We start from the raw sequence: 16874 nt of genomic DNA, 5'->3' as shown, positions 1-16874 counted from the left end.
GATGACGTGGGTTTCCGATCATTCTTAGCCACTCGTGATTGTCTTTCGAAATGAGAGAGAATAATGGACGGACCATCGGCCAATGGAATGCTACACGGACGTATATTTATAGTACACGTTTCCAGGGCGGGATTATTTTGGTCAAAACTAATACTACAAAGGAAAGAAATTTGGCTGAGATCATCGGATGAGAAGCGATCAACTGGACAATCGAATATCGTTAAAAGAGTCGGTGGCTGGCCAGGGCCCTCAACAGCGACTGGTTGGCTTGCTGCAGTGAATGCTGCTGTTGAGACTTGTTGTTGTTGCCGGCCAGCATCCGAAACGGAGATTTGCCCGGATCGGATTCGACGTCGTCCATCATTTCCAGAGCGGATCCGCTTTTCTTGTATCGAGTTCCGTCGCCAGTTCGAACGCAATCGTCGTACGTCCGCAGCAGAGATCGCAGTTGACTGCCGGCCCTGGTGTCCGATTCGATGAAGCGCATCAACTGATGGGGGCTGAAATCCGCTGGATACATAAAAAATATTCGTCCAATTATTTGGGTCAAAAAAAGACGAAATTTAAATCAAAAGTTACCGAATTCGCGGGCGTAGGAAATGACGGCCACCAATGGATTGGGACCGCAACCATCTGAGCTCTGACGAGCTTCCAGTTGGTGATGGGCCGGCAGTCCGGCCACCGCCAGGGCCAGCAGCACCACGTGAATTGAAACAACCACAGCAAACATCTGCAATCATCAATTTCGGATACAGATTTACAAAAACTGAAGACAAATTTGCAATTGAATGGATAACACATTACCTCTTTAGGCGGCAGCTGACGTGACTGAATTGGACACCGCCGTTTGACTCGATCGGAAGATTCCCGTTGTGTGGTACCCTGTCCGTCGATGGAACCCGTCTTTATATACAGGTGGTAATCGTCCAGGCCACAAATTGAGGTGGATAACAGGTCGACTGTCGATTAATGAACCACTCGATGCGGGTCACACTCCCCCACAAATCATCGGACCCAGACGGACTTTGCTAATGATTAATTGGCTACCGGTGCCGCAATCAAGACGGCCAAAGTTAATTCGTTTCCTCTTTAACTTGTCTTTTATTGACGTCGGTAAAAAATCAGCAAAATAAAAGATTGGAGAAAGAGGGAAAAACAACAAACAAACAAACGAGACAATAATAATAATAATAAAAAAATAATAATAGGGGCGCTGATGGTGATGACGAACGGGAATAATATGCGACAGCACAAATCAAATTGATAGCGATATCAAATGTATATCATATTTACACGCAAGGATCATGTTTTCTTTTTTTTTCTTCATTTTTTAAAATTTTAATTAAAATTTTTTTTTTTCACTTATTTGAGCAAAAAGGGAGCGGACAGCGACAAATCAAAACAACACGACCGTGGACGGAATGATTTCTCTCTCTCTCAATTTGTTGTCATTTCGTTCGTCTGTTTGGTGAGGGATTATAGTTAGATGAAAGATTGGAATGACATAAAAGGTAAATGTCGAATGGTCAATCGACACCAATGGAATCAAACTGGTGAATGAATTAGAAAACTAAAACAAACAAATTGGTGAAATTTAGCCCAATAGCTGATTGCTGGTTATGGAATGATGCAACTTTCAGGTACCGTACTGTGTGTGTGTGTGTGGGTGGGTGGGTGGTGGTGGTGGGGTTATAAAGAAACTGCGACAGGAGGAGCAAAATTCTCTTTTATGTATAACAAACGAATGGGGGGGGGGGGTGCGATGACGGAATGGAATTTGTTTTGGCCGCAATACCACAAGTTCTCCTAACAAACTGGGGGGAAAATAAAAAGTGGAAAAAGTGAAGGGAGAAAAATAAGAGGCCCGAACAAAAGGGGATGTCGAAGAGAAAAGAAATGATCCCTGATCCACTTGAACCGCAGCAAAAGATTTCATGGAGAAACGGAGGGGGAGGGAGGAAGACTTATAAAATGTGTGTCTATTATATATATATATAGTAGTGTATGTACTGTATATATTGTCATTATGTATTTATGTAATTCATTATTTAAAAAAAAAGAACGGATATTTTTTTAAATTTAGACTGGCTAATGTGTATAAAGGGGGGCGTTCCTATAGTCTACCCAAATGCATAGACTTGAGTAGTTTCATCATTTACAAAAAATAAAAAAAAAGGTAAGCCAAAAAATTAGAAACCCTTGCAACTTGAAATGCCTTAATTAAGAAGAAACAAATTGTCTATACGTACTGTACGTCGAGTCGTAATATTTGATGGCACTCTGCGACTGGTTGATCTTATCCGCTAATTATTACGGGCACACATTTGACATTGGGGCGGTATAATAAGACAACGCAGGCGCGTGACACACGTGATACGTAAAGAGCCATGTACGAGGGAGGTATTTGGCAACGAGATAATTGATTTAAAAGAAAGAAAAAAAAAACTATACACATCATCAAAAATATGTACTGTGTGTGTTGGCAGCATCGACAGTTTCGATCGAATTTCCCATTTTTTAAAATTTGTTCGAAATCGCACAAATTTAAAAAAATGGGAGGGGCGAGGCTGGAAATCTTTCCTACTAGGACTCGGTCGGAAGGTAAGAGCTCAAGTAAAGGATTGAAAAAAAATATATATATATATAAATGGGTGATTATGTGTGTGTGTGTGTCTATATATAATATATATGGCAACTGGGCTGGACTTTTGTTTTGTCAATTACTGTTTTTTCAATAAGAAAATGGGAGTTGTAGTTGTTGTTATTTGTTTTACTTGGAAAATTGTACTCAGACTTGTTCCTCGTCGCCGCTACTGCTGCTGCTACTGCTGCCGTGGCTGTTGTTGCTGTCGCTGCTGGGACTGTCGCTGCTGGACAAGGACGTTTTGAGCTTGGTGAGCCGTTCGGGCGTCAGCAGGTCAGACTCGTCGTCCGACACGTCGTACCACGGACGCTCCGTCACGTGGTGGTGGCGCTTCTTCAACGTCCGGATGCTCTTCTCTTCCAGCCTCACTCGGGCCTGGATCAATTCCGAGTAAAAACAAATTGAATTGAGACATTTGAGTCAAATGGGCAGAAATCAAATGTGGGATCGAGTACCTTATTGAGCCGCTCTTCCAGCGGGGGCGGAGTAACGACCTGATTCTTCAACTTGGCTTCCCTCCACGTCAGAATTTGGCCGGATTGATGGGCCATTTCGACGCTGGCGTTGGTGGAATCCGGCGGCTGGCCGGATTGAGGCGACCCTTTCATCAGCTGGTCGACGACTTTCTTCTCCGGATGGCCGTCGACAACGACCTGCTGGATGACGCCGCTGGCCCCGGCCGCTTGCTCCTCGATCCGCGCCAACTGCCGGAAGTGGCGCATCGACTCCGTTTTGGACAGGTCGGCGGTTCCTTGCGAGAGCGTGTCCGTCTTGGACATGCAGTCGGACGAGGCCGGAGACGACAGGCCAGGGTGTCGTGTTTGCTGGTCGCCATCCGGCTGCATCGACTGGTGGATCGACTGGTGGGTCGACGAAGAGCTCGAGCTGCCGCTTCCGCTCCCTCCGCTCAGCGTGGCTTTGCGGAGTGGACTGAAAGTCGACGAGTTGGCGAAGGAGTAAGAGGAGGATGGGGCCGGAGGGTGGCGCGGTGACGAATCCGATTTGGAGGCCGACGAAGCCGGGCGAGCCATGACGATTCCGGAATCCTCCGAGGCGGCGACGCTGAGTGACTCGACGCCTCCGTGTGACGCCGACGTGGAAGACGAGGCGGAAGACGAGCCCGGAGTGGCTCCTCCCACCCCGACTCCGCTGCCCGCACCTCCGCCGGAAGTGCTGCTCACTTTGCTGGAACTGGAAGACAAGTCCGACGATCCCTTCTGGCTGCCGGTCGAGAAGCGCGGAGGTGGCGGAGGTGGTTGCATCGACGGCAGGCTGCCACTTCCGCTCCCTCCGCCTCCTCCTCCGCCGCCGCCGCCACCGCCGGATGAGCTGCACAAGGATGAGGATGACGTTTCATTCTGACTAGACGGAGACATTGAATTGTACGTTTCAATCTCCAGTGGCACCGGCGGAGGTGACGTCGACGGCGGCAAGTCCATCACCACTTGCTGGATCGACGAATCCGCCACCGATCCGCCGGCCGACGATTTACTTCGCGATCCATCCAACGATTCCGGGCCGCCCAGCGAGTGACCACCCACCCGTTTCTCCAGACTCGTCGCCGTCATGAGCTGGACCACTTGAGGGCTGGGCTTGGCCGGTGACTTGACCATGCCGGACATGGACATGTCTTCAAACATCTGACTCAATCCGGCCACCACTCCGGCGGATGTGTTGTTGCCTCCGCTCGACTCCTCGTCCTCCTCGCACTGGCGGCCGTGGTGGTGGTGGTGGTGGACCAGTTGCGGCGACGTGGTCGATGTCGAGTCGCCCAGGCTCAAATCGGACGGACCGCTTTCCGTCTCCGTGTTGCCGGTCGTTTGCGGGGAGCCACAAGCGATGGGCGAGGCCGCCGGCGACTCGGCCGGACTGGACTTGGTGGACCGTTTGGACGGCCAACGCGCCTTCAGGGCGAATTTGGTCAGGAATCCTCCTCCGCTCTTCTTACGCGATCCAGCGGCGGCGGCCGGAACCGAGACGGACGTCACGGCCGTGTTGTTGCTGCTGCTCAAACTCGAGTGGCTCCTGGTCGAGTGGTTGGTGGCCATGTTGTCCCCGTCATCTGCTCCGCCGGCGGCCAGCTGGTGGTCCGCCAGTTGTTGCTGGTCGACCAGCCGCTGGATCAGGCCGAGATCGTGACAACTCCGCGAAGAGGACGACGACCCGGCGGCCATGACGGCCACAGTCCCGGCCAGTAGATCCGGTTCGGCTAAAGTTTGCGGACTGTTGGAATTGGCGTTGGCCGGAACGGTGGCGACGGCCGCGTTCGACTCCAATCCGGCGGCCGATTTGCTGGCCGTCACCAGGGGATTACTGTGCATCCGTTTGCTCTGCCGGGCCCGCTCCAGCTCCTCGGAGAAGGAGGCGTTAAAGGAGCGCGTGTTGCTGCCGCGCAAGGGCGTCGACTGGTCCCTGGGCGTCCGCCCGTCCAGGACATCGTCGTGGTCATCGGCTTCGCTACTAGATGGCTCGATGACTTCAATGACCGAGGCGTTGCCGGACTCGGACGTCAGCTTGACCTCCTGCAGCCGCTTGCGGAGCTCCTGGCGTGACGACGACGAAGGCGTCGGCTTCTTCCGGTGGTAGCCGCCGACGCCGACGCCACCGCTCCTTTCCAGCTGATGCTCCTGCGACTCGGGGCCGGAGTGATGGCCCATCTTGCGGGCGGAGGCCGCTTGCATAGCGCTGCCGTAGACGCTGTCACTTGTTGAGTCGGCCACCGACGCCGCCGCCACCGTTCCATTTCGGGTGTGGCCGCCGGGTGCCGCCTGGAGCGTCTTGACGGCCGAGCTCCTCGGGCTTTTGCTGTACCAAGTAGGTGGGCCGGCATTGGTAGTGGGGGAGGTGTTGGCCGCTGTTGAACCCGCCACACTTTCGCCTCCTGCTCCGGCCCGGGCGGTTGAAGCGCCGCTGATGGCCGTCGGCGAGAAACGGCCACCGTAATTGCCAGCCGTAACTGCCGACTCGACGGACGCCAAGGCTCGGTCGTCGTCCTCTTCTGCGTCCGAACCGCCGCTGGCCCCGCCCGACTGACAGCAGCCCGAATACAAAGAGCCTTCGTCCGAAGACAGGGCCGTCACGTCGCACTGGATGTTGCTGGCCTGAGCGTTGACAGCTGCCAATCGACTCCTGTTTGGTTTTTAGAAATTCAAATGGTGGCCGTCGGTTAAAGTGATGCAATTCAGATTCATTCATGACAATTTCCGTTGCGTGTGGTTGTACCTGAGCAGTTCGTGAGGTCGGATCTGACAAGTGCGGTGCTTGGTGGAGCTGGACGTTCGGAGCCGTTTCCAGCCGTCCTCGGCCAGCAGGAGACGATGTTCCATGTCGGCCAAACTGCTCGAGAACCAACTGCGCTGCTGGCTCTGCCACTTGTCGTGCAGAGCCTCCACGACGGCCACGCTTTCGTCCAAATTGCGGCTGGACAGAAAGAATGGAACATTAGCAAATCATTTCGAAAGGTGAATTTTTGTATGACATACTCTGCGATTTCGCCGGCCTTCCTGGAACTGGTGACGCGATCCCTGACGCCGGCCAGGTCTCGATGGAGGGTCCTCAGCTCAAAGAGCAAGGCCTGGTGGAGTGAGGTGACGTCCTCGTAGAGTCTGCCCAGCTGGCGGCACATTTCATCTCGCTCCTTTGCCAAGCGCTTGCCAATCACCAGCACGTCCCTGCAATCAGGAAAAAAAAAATAAGCCAACGTTCAAGACGGCCCACACAATATTAGAGAATGGCTGCCGAAAGAGATAAGAGATCCCCCGAAAACGCATGAAAAATGATGGCCGTCGTAAAAAGAAAAATGGGAAAAACTCAAAAAGAAAAAAAGAAAAAAAGGTCCAGGTAAAGCGGCAGGTAAGTCCTACATCCAGCCTGGAGCTTTTTTTTCTTTTTCTTCTTTCTTTTCTGCCCAATATGTTATCATGCTACACATATTATACGCATATCTAAAAGGTCCTAGAGGTGGGCAGAGAGAGAGAGAGCCAAGTCATGAGAGAAGAAGAGGGTGGGCGGGTGTTTGGCTGGGCAGAAGGGAAAAGGGCCACCACCATCACACATGCCTGAAGTAGGATTTGAGTTCGGCGTAGTCTCCGCGCAGGTTGTCCAATTCCTCGTTGGCCTCCAGTGTTTCCGACGACAGGCAGAGAGCGGCATCGTGGAGTCGGAGCAGTTGTGCAACTCCCACATGGCCGTTGGCGCTGGCCAGATCCAGAGGACGATGACCCATGTCATTCTACACAGAGAGAGAGAGAGAGAAAAAAATAAAGGAGGCGGAGCCACCACACTGTGATTATATTGTACGGAGTATAAAGAAAGAAGAAGACGGGAAACACATCAAAGTCTATATAGGCAAAGGTCGACAGCCCAGGCGAATGTGCTGGTCCACCTAAACAACTCTGTCGAGAGAGAGAGAGAGACGGAAAGGAAGAAGAAGAAGAAGAAAACAGGTCCGCCGCTCTCTACGACATTCCGAGGGAAATCCACCACCACCACCACCACCCGAAAGAAATAAAATAAAATGAAATAAAATGAAATATAAAAAGGGACATTGTCAGGAGGGGTTGGCTTTTTTTTCTTCTTCGTTTCTTTCATTTAATGGCCAGAGTCGACCAAAACCGATAGCAACAAACAAACTCTGCTTCAAACTTTGTTGTTGTCTGCGGGATATGCGATAACGACCGCACTCGCCGATTCGACATTCTTCTCAAAAGACACAAATCGCCAATTTCTTCCCATTTTTCTTTTTCTTTTTTAGCTAAATTTTTATTTTAATGATCGCATCTCTCTTTCTGGGGGGGGGGGGGGGGGGGGTTTCAACCACTTTCTCTTGGTGTATCGAATTTTTTTCATTTTGAAAAATGTGTTTTTCTCAGTCCCTGGGCCGCCCACCAGAGAGAAAAAAGGAAATCAATAGGTCGCCGATGGAATATTGAACAGGCGGACGGATCTCTCTTTTTCTTTCTTGGCTGGATTTTTCCTTTGTGTTGAACACTCGGTTGTATAGGCGAAACGCTGCCTGCCCTTATTGGGTGCAGGACAAACGTGAAAAATAAATAAATAAATAAATAAACTTTTTGTTTTATTTATTTTTTTTTAGCTCAAGGCTCTTCGTTAGCCATTCCCGCAGAGAACATTCCTATTCCTACGCAATTTGGACATTTGTTTGTTGGTTTATTCGGCGATGATTTTCTGATTTTGATGAAATCAAGAAATATTCTTCGTCGAATGAATGGACGCAGGGAATCTGGATCGCCTTTGATAATGATGGAAAGTTTCTAGATGCACGACGGCACGTTTTTTCTCTCTCTTTTGAATTTTCGTCTGACATATAAAAAGGCACGACGAGAAGGAGAGAGAGAGTGAGGTCACGCATTCCTTTTCCATCCGAGATTATTTCTCTCCCGAAACTGTTAACTAATTACGGGTTATGCCCCCGAAGAGAAAAGGTTCCAGGAGAGAGAGAGAGAGAGGGGCCGTTCCAGCAGCGCCATGGGCTTCTCCATTCGAAAGGAAAAAAAGGGGTCGTCGGGTATGACTTTGAATGGAATCAAATCAAACCCCACACACACACACGAAATGTTTTCAAGATTATTTGAGATAAAAAAGGAAAAATAATTCACGTGATGAATTTCGTTTCCTTTTGGCTTCATCAACGACGCCGCCCAAATCGAAAAGAAGAGAAAAAAAAAAGATATTGTCAAAAAAGGAAAGAAAAACGTAATAAATAAAAACCAATCCTGATTTGAATAATTGAATTTCTTTTTAAAAAAGAGGATAAACGGCACGAGTTTTTGGGGTGGGTGGCTGATGGGAAAGATGAAGGAAAGTTCAAAGATTGGCTGAAAAAAGAAAGAAAACAAAAATACCTTGGCAGTGACGTCAGCTCCGTGAGCCACCAGGATGGCAACGGCCGATGCGTGTCCGGCTCTGGCGGCCAGGTGCAGCGGGCTGTGCCCGCAATGATCCCGCAAATCGACTTCGACGCCGTGCGATTCCATGTACTGGGCCAGCCAGGCCACCAGGTCAATCTAAACAACAACAACAAAAATAAATAAATGAAAAATCATTTACCAAATATGAATTGAATTAGATTTTTCCATTCCGTTTTTTTTTTCTTTTCCAAAGAGGAGATAATAAATACACGCCCTGATAAATGTATGCATTTATTATTTAAATTTAGTTCTTTTTCTTTTTTCAGTTTCCTTCTCTCGTCTTTTCTTCCTTTGTGAAATTTATAATTCTAGAAAAAGAAGAAGAAGAAGAAAAAAGAAGAAAAGAAATAGCGCGTCAGCCGATGGAATGCGGAATGCGCTCTGTCACTGGCCATCACGAAGCGACTTGACGGGGGGTGTTTGGCGCATTTCGGCCCGTCCAAATGAGAGAAATAATAAAAATAGGAGGAGGAGAAGAAGGCGATTCTTTTAAGTTCGCCTCTTGTGATGTCATAAAGAGAAAAATTATTATATGACTTTTAATTCCCTGGAAGAAGAAGAAGAAGAAAAATAATAATAATCTTTTTTTTTCTTTTTTTCCTTCCCGTTTGCCCAGTCGACAAGGTCGTCGTCGTCTATTTCTTTTTAGTTGTCTTGCCCTTAAGAAGGTAAGAAGAGAAAAACTGGGAAAAAACTCCCAAAATTACAATAATATGCAAAAAGGCGGAGGGGCCCATCCAGCCATCCAGCCCAGTCACAGGAAGGAAGAAAGAAAAAAGGGAGGAGGGTGATTTATGCCCAGCTAATGTTCTTCTTAGATTGTCCAGACGTCAAGCTGTGAGTGTACGCTATGAGAAAATTAATGACACCGCCCAGCACACCCGACCGCACTCCGCATCGACTGTATACCCCCCCCCTCTCTTCGATGGATGAATTCTTTGGCTTCAAACATCGACGGGGGTTATAGAGGGGGGTCTTTTCTTATCCCCCCCCCCCCGTCCGACAGGTTTTCATTTGATGGAATGTTGTTGTTGTTGTTGGAGGACGGACGATCGAAACCCGTTTCAAGATCGACCAAAAATCAAAAATGTCCCAAAGTTCCAGAGATTTTGGGGGTTGAATTGAAAGTTGAACCGAGTCGGGATAGGAATAGGACGGACCTTTCCGTATTTGGCGGCGATGTGGAGGAGGCAGCGGTCGCCGTCGACGGGTGCCAGGCGGTCGCGGGCCGACGTGTGGTCAACGAGAAACTGGAGCGCTTCCAGCCGCCCGCCCTGGATGGCGGCGACCACGGGCGTCAGTCCGCGCTTGTTCTCGTCCAGCAGGGCGTCCTGCATTTCCGGGCCGAACGAGGAGCAGAGCCAGGCCAAGGCGTCGGCATTTCCCGAGCCGGCCAGGACGTGCAACAGGTTGTTGCCTCGATGGTCCGACAGGTTTCTCACCAGCGTCGGCTCCATTCCGGCCATCACTCGTTGCTAAAAAATAAACCACAAAACAACAACCACAAGGGCCGTCAATTACCTTGAAAAATCAATTCAAACCAAACGGACAATTTACCAGTTTCAATAAGTGGCCACGACGGGCCACGTCAAAGATCTTGTGGATCCAGTCGGGCGTCTGCCCACGCTCCTTGTTGAGCTGCAACAGCTGTTGCTGCTGCTGGTCCATGGATGATGCCGAGCTATTGGCGCCTCCGACCTTGAGGAGTCGACTGGCCGGAGAGGCGGAAGAAATCGGCGGAGGCGGTCGCTTCTTTTTGAACCATTCGGTCGGCGGTTTGTAATTGTGGCGGGCGGCAGCGGCGGCACGTTCCCGGTGGTGATCCACTTCGACCGCAACCGCCGGATCGTTTCTAGTCCTCCGCTGCTGTTGCTGTGGCTGCGTCTGCCGGAACAAGGACGGCACACCCCCACCACTTTGCAGGGCGTAAACCGATTGCGTTTCGTGTCTGTCGTGTCTTGCGTAACCTCCCAATCCGCCGACGCCGTAAACTCCTCCTCCGCCTCGTCCCATTTCGTCCTCGTCATCTTCTTCCTCCTCCTCGTCCGCTTCGCGCTCCCAGTCCGTCTCGCCTCGACGGGCACCAACGAATCCGGCGCCTCTCGTCCCGGGACGTCGCCGCCGTCTCCTTTCCAGCGAGCCGTAGCCGTGGGCGCTGGTGGCCGATGACACGGCGGCGGCCACGGCGGCGGCGGACGCCATTTTGGTGTGACCGCCACCACCCTGGACTGACTTTGACGGACTGTGGAGCAGCAGCATGTCTTGGACGCTCCGGGCTTTGTTCCGGTGGGCCGTCAGGTTGTTGTTGTTGTTGTGGGTTGTTGCCTGCGGATGTTTGCCGGGTCTCGACCCGAAATGGGACACATCCCACACTCGCTCACTGCTGCTGCTGCCTCCAGCGCCGCCGGCCGTCAATCCTAAAACGTTGGAGGCTTCCGGCCGGCTGGATGCAGCAACGACTCTGCCCTTGGGTGGATACCACTGAGGAATGTCCAGCAAGTTGGCCATGGCCGCCATGCTGTTGCCGTTGCTGTGGTTGGCGTTGTCTCTGCCGACAATCTTCTTCATCCGCCGCTGGATGCCGATGGGCGGCTGGGCGGGCTGTTGATTGCCGCCGGAAGAAGAAGAAGCGTCTCTGCGATTGGCGGATGTCGTCGAGGTGTTGTTGTTGGATCCTTCCGGCAAGCGGGCGGATTGGGCGCTGGCCCCCGTCAACTCGCTAAGCGTTTCCATGATGGAGATGGTCCTGAGAGCAGGTTTGCCGGTTTGCGATTGGGCCGGCGGCAGGAAACATCGGGCCGATTGCTGTTGTTGTTGTTGTATGTGCTGCTGCTGCAGCTGGGAGGCGGCGACGGAAGAAGAAGACGTCCGTTCGTTGCGCTCCGACAAAGAGGAGGAGGCCGTCTCGTAGAACGGCGCTAATTGCTCCTCCAGTTTGTACTCTTCAATCATCGATGAGCCTTCGTCATCGCCTCTGCCTCCGCCGGCCCGCCGGTACAGTTGTGGATGGACCCGTCCGGCAGCAGCTGCGGAAGACCTCTCAACTCCTCCTCCTCCTCCGCCAACGCCGCCACCACCTCCAGCCGTCGAGTGTGGTGTATGGCCATAACGCACATGGGGCTTCATATAATCACATCAAATTCGCCTGTCAATCAAATTTTAAAATTAAAAATAATTCGCCAATGAATGGCAATTGAATTTTGATTTAAATCAACCGCCAAAATGGCCGTTCCGTTCCAAAGGACCCACCTGATGATGGGGATCAGTCAACCGAATGAATCACAGTCGAATGTATTCAGTTATTCTTGTAGCACCTGTTGTTGTCCGAGAGGGAACCCAAAAAAAAACAAACATAAAACATAAAAGAGAAAATGAAAAGAAAAACTTTTGAATCAGTTTGAAAATGAATAAATAATTTCAAACGTTGAGGGGGAACGACCCAAAATTCTTTCGGCTGAAACATTTTTCTTTTATAGTCTACAGGTGTGTGTGTGTGTGTGTGTGTAAGGGGAGAAAAACAAAAACCAACGTGAGATTCTTTCAGGAACTAGAAAAATAACATTATATAGCAGCCCTAGCAAGTAAACACGACTGGCGCTACATCTACAGGGAGGGTCCATCTTCTTCTCCTTCTTCTTTTGGGGTGGGGGGAATTCATTTTGGCTACTGGCGATACGCAGGAGCGCAACAAGCGGCTGGGCAGCAGCCCTAAAAAAGGCAATGGGGCCCTACCTCAGTTTCTCGACTTCTTCTCCTTTACGAGCAAGCCCAACTGTTGGCCGTGCTACACACAAGAGAGAGAGACACACACACTCGTGCTGCGTCTATAATCTGACATGGTCCCGACGGCGACTTTTGCTCTCCTACTCCTTTCGTGTCTTGTAGAGGAGGAGGAGGAGGGAAAATGAAACAACTTTCACTCCATTCTTATGAAATTGTTGCGCTCCTCATTTCTCTTTTTTCTCTCTCTCCTTTCAAACTGGTTTTTCTTCTTTTCTATTTCAAATAGTTTTCATTCTCTTCGATTTTGTCCGTTTTCTTTCTTATCATTTTTGGGGCTCTCTCGTTGCATTGACGTGGCGACCCCAGTCAATCAATTCGAAAAATGTTGTTTTTTTTTATTCTTTTTATATCACCCGCGCGTGACCGACGATTCATTTTCCGTTTCCCGCCCGCGACTATTTTTTTTTTTCGTTTTTAATTGGACATTAGAGAGCGTGAGAAGCGGCGGTGAGTTCCGCTTATCAATCGAGAAAAAGGGAAAAACCTGAAAAAAAATTTGCTTTCGCAGCGTCGACTCGAATCAAAGTCGAAATCATTTCGCCCGCGACAAGACAATACACTCACCTGTGGGGTGTGTCTCTTGCTCTCGAATCGTTAAGCCACCTTATTCGGGCAAATGGCAAATGCCGCAAAAGGAAACAGCCTCAGCAGCAGCCATTCCCCCTCGCCAATCAATCCAAGGTTACACACGACGAGTATTTCTTTTTCGATTAATAACCATCGACATGCGGAAAAACTACACGACATTCCATTTTTTTCCATTAAGTGAAAATATATAAAAATGCCTTCCCCCTTTTTTCTCTCTCTCCCATCAGGTGACATGAGCAGGTAAACTACTACTACGAAGCCCAGGTATTTTTTTAAAAAATAAATAAATAAATAAATCCAAAACATTTTTTCGTGTTGAAAAATATCATAAAAGAAAGAAGAAGAAGAAGCCCCGGCAGGCAAGAAGGGCCTTCGTCATCTTTTCCTTTAGCTTCTCGCTGGTTCAACATTCCTCGCTCTTTATCTCTTTTTTTCTTCTTCTCTTTCTTACCTTTTCTTTTTCTCCCCTTATACCTCCTATGTCTTCTTTTTTCTAAACCCAAGCGAGGAGGGACCCCTCTCTCTTCAGGCGGAATTCCTATTCTTGTTTCTTTAACAGATGGATATTATATTTATTTTTTCCTTTTTTCCTTCTTCTTCTCGACAAGAAGAAGAACGAGTCCTCAGGTGTGTGCGTATATCTCTTTAACTGCATTCCATTGCTCAAGTGAGCAGGGCCAGCAGAGCTCTACTACTACACATCTACTACTAACGTGTGTCCATAGAGAACGGCCTTTGGTCCGATCCTCTGGCTCATTTGCGACCAAAAAAAGAAGGAGAAGAGCTCTCTTCAAGAAGAAGATTCACTGATCACTCATTCAACGTCCATTAGTTGGAGCGTAGCACGACCGGGGTCGGGCCCTTGCTTGCCCCGGTTATCAATCAATCGGGTTCATTACTTGATTGGCCGCTCACAGCCCACCGAGAGACAAGAAGGTGGACCACTCCCACCCATCGCCATCATTCACTGCAAGTCCACCACCGATCGACCGCAGTTATAAGGAAAAACACGGAAGACCAAGAACAACAACAAGAAGAAGAAGAAGGTTACTATGTATACTATTACTACGACCGACTCCTACTATAAAAACTCTGTCTCTCTACAAACAAATAAACAAACCGAATAGACGCAGGCTATACTATTTTCGGGTGAATTTACGAGCCGAACGTCATGTCGTCCAGCCACCACCTTGTGGCCTTTTTTTTTCCCCGGGAAGGGGACAGGCTGAAGAGACACACACACACACACACCAAAATAATAATAATAATAATAATAAAAAAGACCCAAACCAAAAAGCAACAAGTTGAAATGTTCCAACGACGACGACCTTGTCTAGAGGACAAGAAGTCCACTTGATCGGCCGTCCACATAGGAAGAAAACTCCACCAAAAAAAGAAACGGGCAGAGATAACGAACAGAGAAACGCAGCTGCATGCGGCGATAGTTAAAAAAAAAAAAAAGAGAAAACTCTTGGATGGTCCAAAAATCTCATTTAAATAAAAAAAGAAAACCAAACGGCCGGATGCTGGGCGTCCAGTCTACAATTGCGCCCGTGCACTACTACGGTCCAGGCAGTACGTACGTACAAGAAGAAGAAAAACTCTACTGGAACCCGTGCTGCATGCTCTTCACCATTATTAACGGAGATGCCGACAAATTTAGTAATGACCACATAACTCACCCCCCTCTCCTCTGAACTATAGTTATTTTGTTGTTGTTGTTGTTTTTCCTCCGCCGGAGAGTTGCACAACATTCCTGTTGGAGATGGCCAGCCGCTCCTGTCGGATGGTCGGCTGGACTTATCGGCAGAGTGGCAATGCAAGACTTTTTGGCGCGCTATCGAAAAAGATAAACGGACGTGAGGGCCGCCATTTTCATTTCCCGCCGGCATACGGAAAGAAGAAGAAGAAGAAAATCTTTGGCTGGCCGTTTGTTGTTGTCGAGGGGAGGAGGAGGATATTATTCGGCCGATCGAAGCGTATCTGACGCAAACACACACACACACAACAGAGTGTATGGTCGGTGGTAGAGATAGATATATATATTCGGGGGTCTTTTTACGACTTTGAGGAAATATTATTCCGAGGCCGGTCGTTTGCATACGATTACAAAAAGGGGAAAAAAGAAGAAAACGAAAAATCACGTCTCGGTTCATCCCAAGAATTTCTTCGTTTCCTATTTAAGCTCAACATCAATTATACAACGGCCCCGAAAGAGAAGAAGAAGAAGAGAAACTGTGGAAAAATAAAAGCAGCAGCAACCAAAGTTTCTACTAGGTGAATGTGTCTGGCAACATATTTTCTGTGTTGTCATCGAGTCTATTAAAAATTCCCGAGTGTCAAAAGTGTGTGTGTGTGTGTGTAAGGTAGAAAGGTAAAAAGAAAAAAAAAAAAAAGTTACACACACACGTAGAGAGTTGTTGTTGCTGCTCTTTTCTCTACTAATACCTAGCTGGAAGGCTATTTTCTTATATTCTCTCTAAGCAGCAGCGGCAGCAGCAGCAGCAGCAGTGGCCTGGACACACAAAAGCTTTGCTTAACTTTGGCTGCTTTAAGACGTTCGGGAGAAGAATCCAAACATGGAGGGGCTGGCGCAGCTCACAGCTCCACACAGTTTGGAATTTTTATGGCCAGCGCCAATTCAAAAAACGCCCGGCGATTGTTTCGTCGAAAAGCAAAAAAGAAAACGGCCGAGAAAGAAGAAGAAGAAGAAGAGAATGCTTAAATACTTGTTCTTCTTCTCCCGGTGTGCGTCTATAAAGCAGCCGGATGCTCATAACTTTTCTTGTCAGGCCCAGTTTTCTTCTCTATTTTCTCGTTGTTTCTTTACACAAAAATAAGAAGAAAAGAATCGAAAATAAAGGGGGGAAGAAAAGAAACTCGCCCGTTTGTGGGAGCAGCAGCCCCGGCCAAATAAACACACACACACACACAACAAGATGGACGACCTGGAATGCCGTGCGTTCAAATCTCTGCTCACACACAAGGTGATATTCCCTCGTGGCTTTCGTCGCTCTGATGACCCAAACTGGCCATTTCGTACGTGAGAAAACCAAAAAGAAACACACCAATTTCTTACGACACACTCCACATTCCAGCCATTGCAGAAACTACACACACACACACACACAGCACACGATCTTGAAATTGTTACGCTGCTCAAGGCTAATCCATTCTAGTAGTAGTAGGTAAAAGTCGAGATTTCTCTGAATTTTTACCTGTCATTCAATCGGGGCGTTGGTTTTTCGTCGAAACGACACGAGAAGATTCAACGACACATGAGCACTGCCTGCACACACACACACACAGAAAGAATGGCCGTCTTCTCAAAAAAGCCACACACCTCCACTTCTTCTTATTATTTGGCACTGGCTCAATTCACCAACACACTGCAATCACTTGTCGGTTGGAAAAATAATAATGGCGACGCCACTTTCTTGTTGTTGTCGTCCTTTTCGTCTTGGGGATGTCGTCGTTTGGTTGAGTCGACATGAAAATGGACCGAAAACACACACACTCACACAGAGCACCGACGAAAATACTCAACCGCTCACCCGCATCTCACAGCAACACAAACCAACTCGACTCTGGCGAGGGCAGGTATGCGCCGTGGGCAGCAGCGAGGAAATGTTAAGGACTTCCATGGCTGAAAAAACGTGGACGCTACGCACTTTCTAAATAGGTCCCTCCCCTATCTGTCCAAGACTCCATTTCCCGCCTTTTAGACTTTGGGATCAAACGCCTCTGACATCTAGCGGTCGATATTTCAATCTCAGAAGAAAAACTTTGGGTGTTTTTTCCGTGAAATTCGGTGTCATGACACACATTCCTTTTGTTTACTTTCCGGAACGGAAATATATACTCCCTTGTTAATGACAGCGTCCATCAATTGGAATTGACGGAATGATGGCCGTCTAATTCCGTCTTGG

At 48.9% G+C, this 16874-nt stretch overlaps 1 protein-coding gene across 1 annotated transcript; it reads right to left on the bottom strand.

The window, feature by feature from the left end:
• Positions 1 to 83: 83 nt before the first annotated feature.
• LOC124340728 lies at positions 84 to 16608 on the bottom strand. The gene is made up of 12 exons (XM_046793339.1): positions 16164 to 16608; positions 11824 to 11888; positions 10132 to 11719; positions 9735 to 10049; positions 8509 to 8670; positions 6703 to 6875; positions 6127 to 6315; positions 5867 to 6064; positions 3100 to 5773; positions 805 to 3019; positions 580 to 730; positions 84 to 510 (listed from the first exon to the last, which is right to left on the bottom strand). The coding sequence occupies exons 3-10, from the start codon at positions 11698 to 11700 to the stop codon at positions 2789 to 2791; spliced, it is 5511 nt and encodes a 1836-aa protein (XP_046649295.1). The 5' UTR covers positions 11701 to 11719; positions 11824 to 11888; positions 16164 to 16608; the 3' UTR covers positions 84 to 510; positions 580 to 730; positions 805 to 2788.
• Between the last annotated feature and the right edge of the window lie 266 nt (positions 16609 to 16874).

The sequence above is a fragment of the Daphnia pulicaria genome, chromosome 1, assembly GCF_021234035.1.
Source record: "Daphnia pulicaria isolate SC F1-1A chromosome 1, SC_F0-13Bv2, whole genome shotgun sequence".
Taxonomy (NCBI): Eukaryota; Metazoa; Arthropoda; class Branchiopoda; order Diplostraca; family Daphniidae; genus Daphnia; species Daphnia pulicaria.
Note: the sequence above shows the minus strand (reverse complement) of the source record. Positions and strands in the feature narration are given on the sequence as shown.